The 1,111-nt window shown below is 32.4% G+C and overlaps 1 protein-coding gene across 1 annotated transcript; it reads right to left on the bottom strand.

Annotated features, from left to right (window-relative positions):
* Window positions 1–4: 4 nt before the first annotated feature.
* LOC112466392 (lysophospholipase-like protein 1) lies at window positions 5–1,105 on the bottom strand (the record flags this gene model as incomplete). Its single annotated transcript, XM_025034458.1, has 4 exons — window positions 903–1,105; window positions 620–744; window positions 153–413; window positions 5–34 (listed from the first exon to the last, which is right to left on the bottom strand). Coding segments are annotated over exons 1-4 (504 nt in total), but the record flags the coding sequence as incomplete, so codon positions are not given.
* Between the last annotated feature and the right edge of the window lie 6 nt (window positions 1,106–1,111).

Here is a 1,111-nt window from a genome sequence, read left to right as displayed (position 1 = left end):
GTACTTTACCATTTTCTGGATTCATTTTCAAATGCTGCAATTGTATTAATATTGAGTTTTAATTTTGTGGAAACCTTTTATAACTAAAATCAAGTACTTATATCAATGCTCTATAATTGTGAAAGACTTCCTATTTTATTAAATATATTTACCTCATAGATTATAGATCCCTTGTTCAAAAAGGAAGACATAGCAAAACAGCCAGCAACGGCAGGTCGAAATCTGTATGCTAAGTGTAACGCTAGACAGCCACCCATCGAAAATCCACCCAGAACTATTCTGCTAAATGGAATTCCGTCAGCTACTTCTTTGTCAATCAATTCTGATACATTTTGACACATGGAATTGGTTGATTCTAGACATTCTGGCACTTGATTAGATATCGCTATACGGTCAAACCATACATTTTGCATCTATAACAAGGTTTTACATTTATCAACTCAAGAAATTATAAAAGAAGATATAATTTAACTCTGGAACTTTGGCTAATGGATTGTCAACACATACCTCAAAAATTTTTATAAATATATATATATATTTTTATATGTGTTTTATATCTGTATTAATAAATAATTTTGTCACAAGTGTTCCAGAGTTAATCATAATTGCATTATCCTACCATTCCGTTGATAGGTGTGTAAGGCTGGCTGGGCGCGCTAGGGTAAATTAACTTTATGTGTGGAAACTGCAGCTTTTCTCTGTTAACAATATCGACCCATTCTTTTAAATCCTCTGCTGTGCCACCTGCAAAAGTAAAGTAAACGTAAACACACATGAAATTAGCAATTACAGCAAAAGAATCCGCATTATTTTATTTTACACGTTTAAATTATTCTTTTGTTCATTACTACAATTGGAAAGATTATTATATTACACAAGTATAAGATTATTTGATACTTTACCGGAACCATGGAAGAAAAATACAGTAGCTGTATGTTTCCTCGTGGCTTGCACAACGTTCGCTTGTGAGATTCTCGCAATCGCTGCCATTCTTTTGAAGCAGCTGATTTATTGCTTATTGTTCGTATGCTTATTTTAGCATCAATCACGATCCCTAAAAGTATAGAAGTAAATTCTGTGTTAATCAATGACTAATGACAAATTAGTTTTG

This window comes from Temnothorax curvispinosus, unplaced genomic scaffold, assembly GCF_003070985.1.
Source record: "Temnothorax curvispinosus isolate PA1 unplaced genomic scaffold, ASM307098v1 QBEX01001555.1, whole genome shotgun sequence".
NCBI classification, from domain to species: Eukaryota; Metazoa; Arthropoda; class Insecta; order Hymenoptera; family Formicidae; genus Temnothorax; species Temnothorax curvispinosus.
This window is presented reverse-complemented; position numbering and strand designations above follow the sequence as displayed.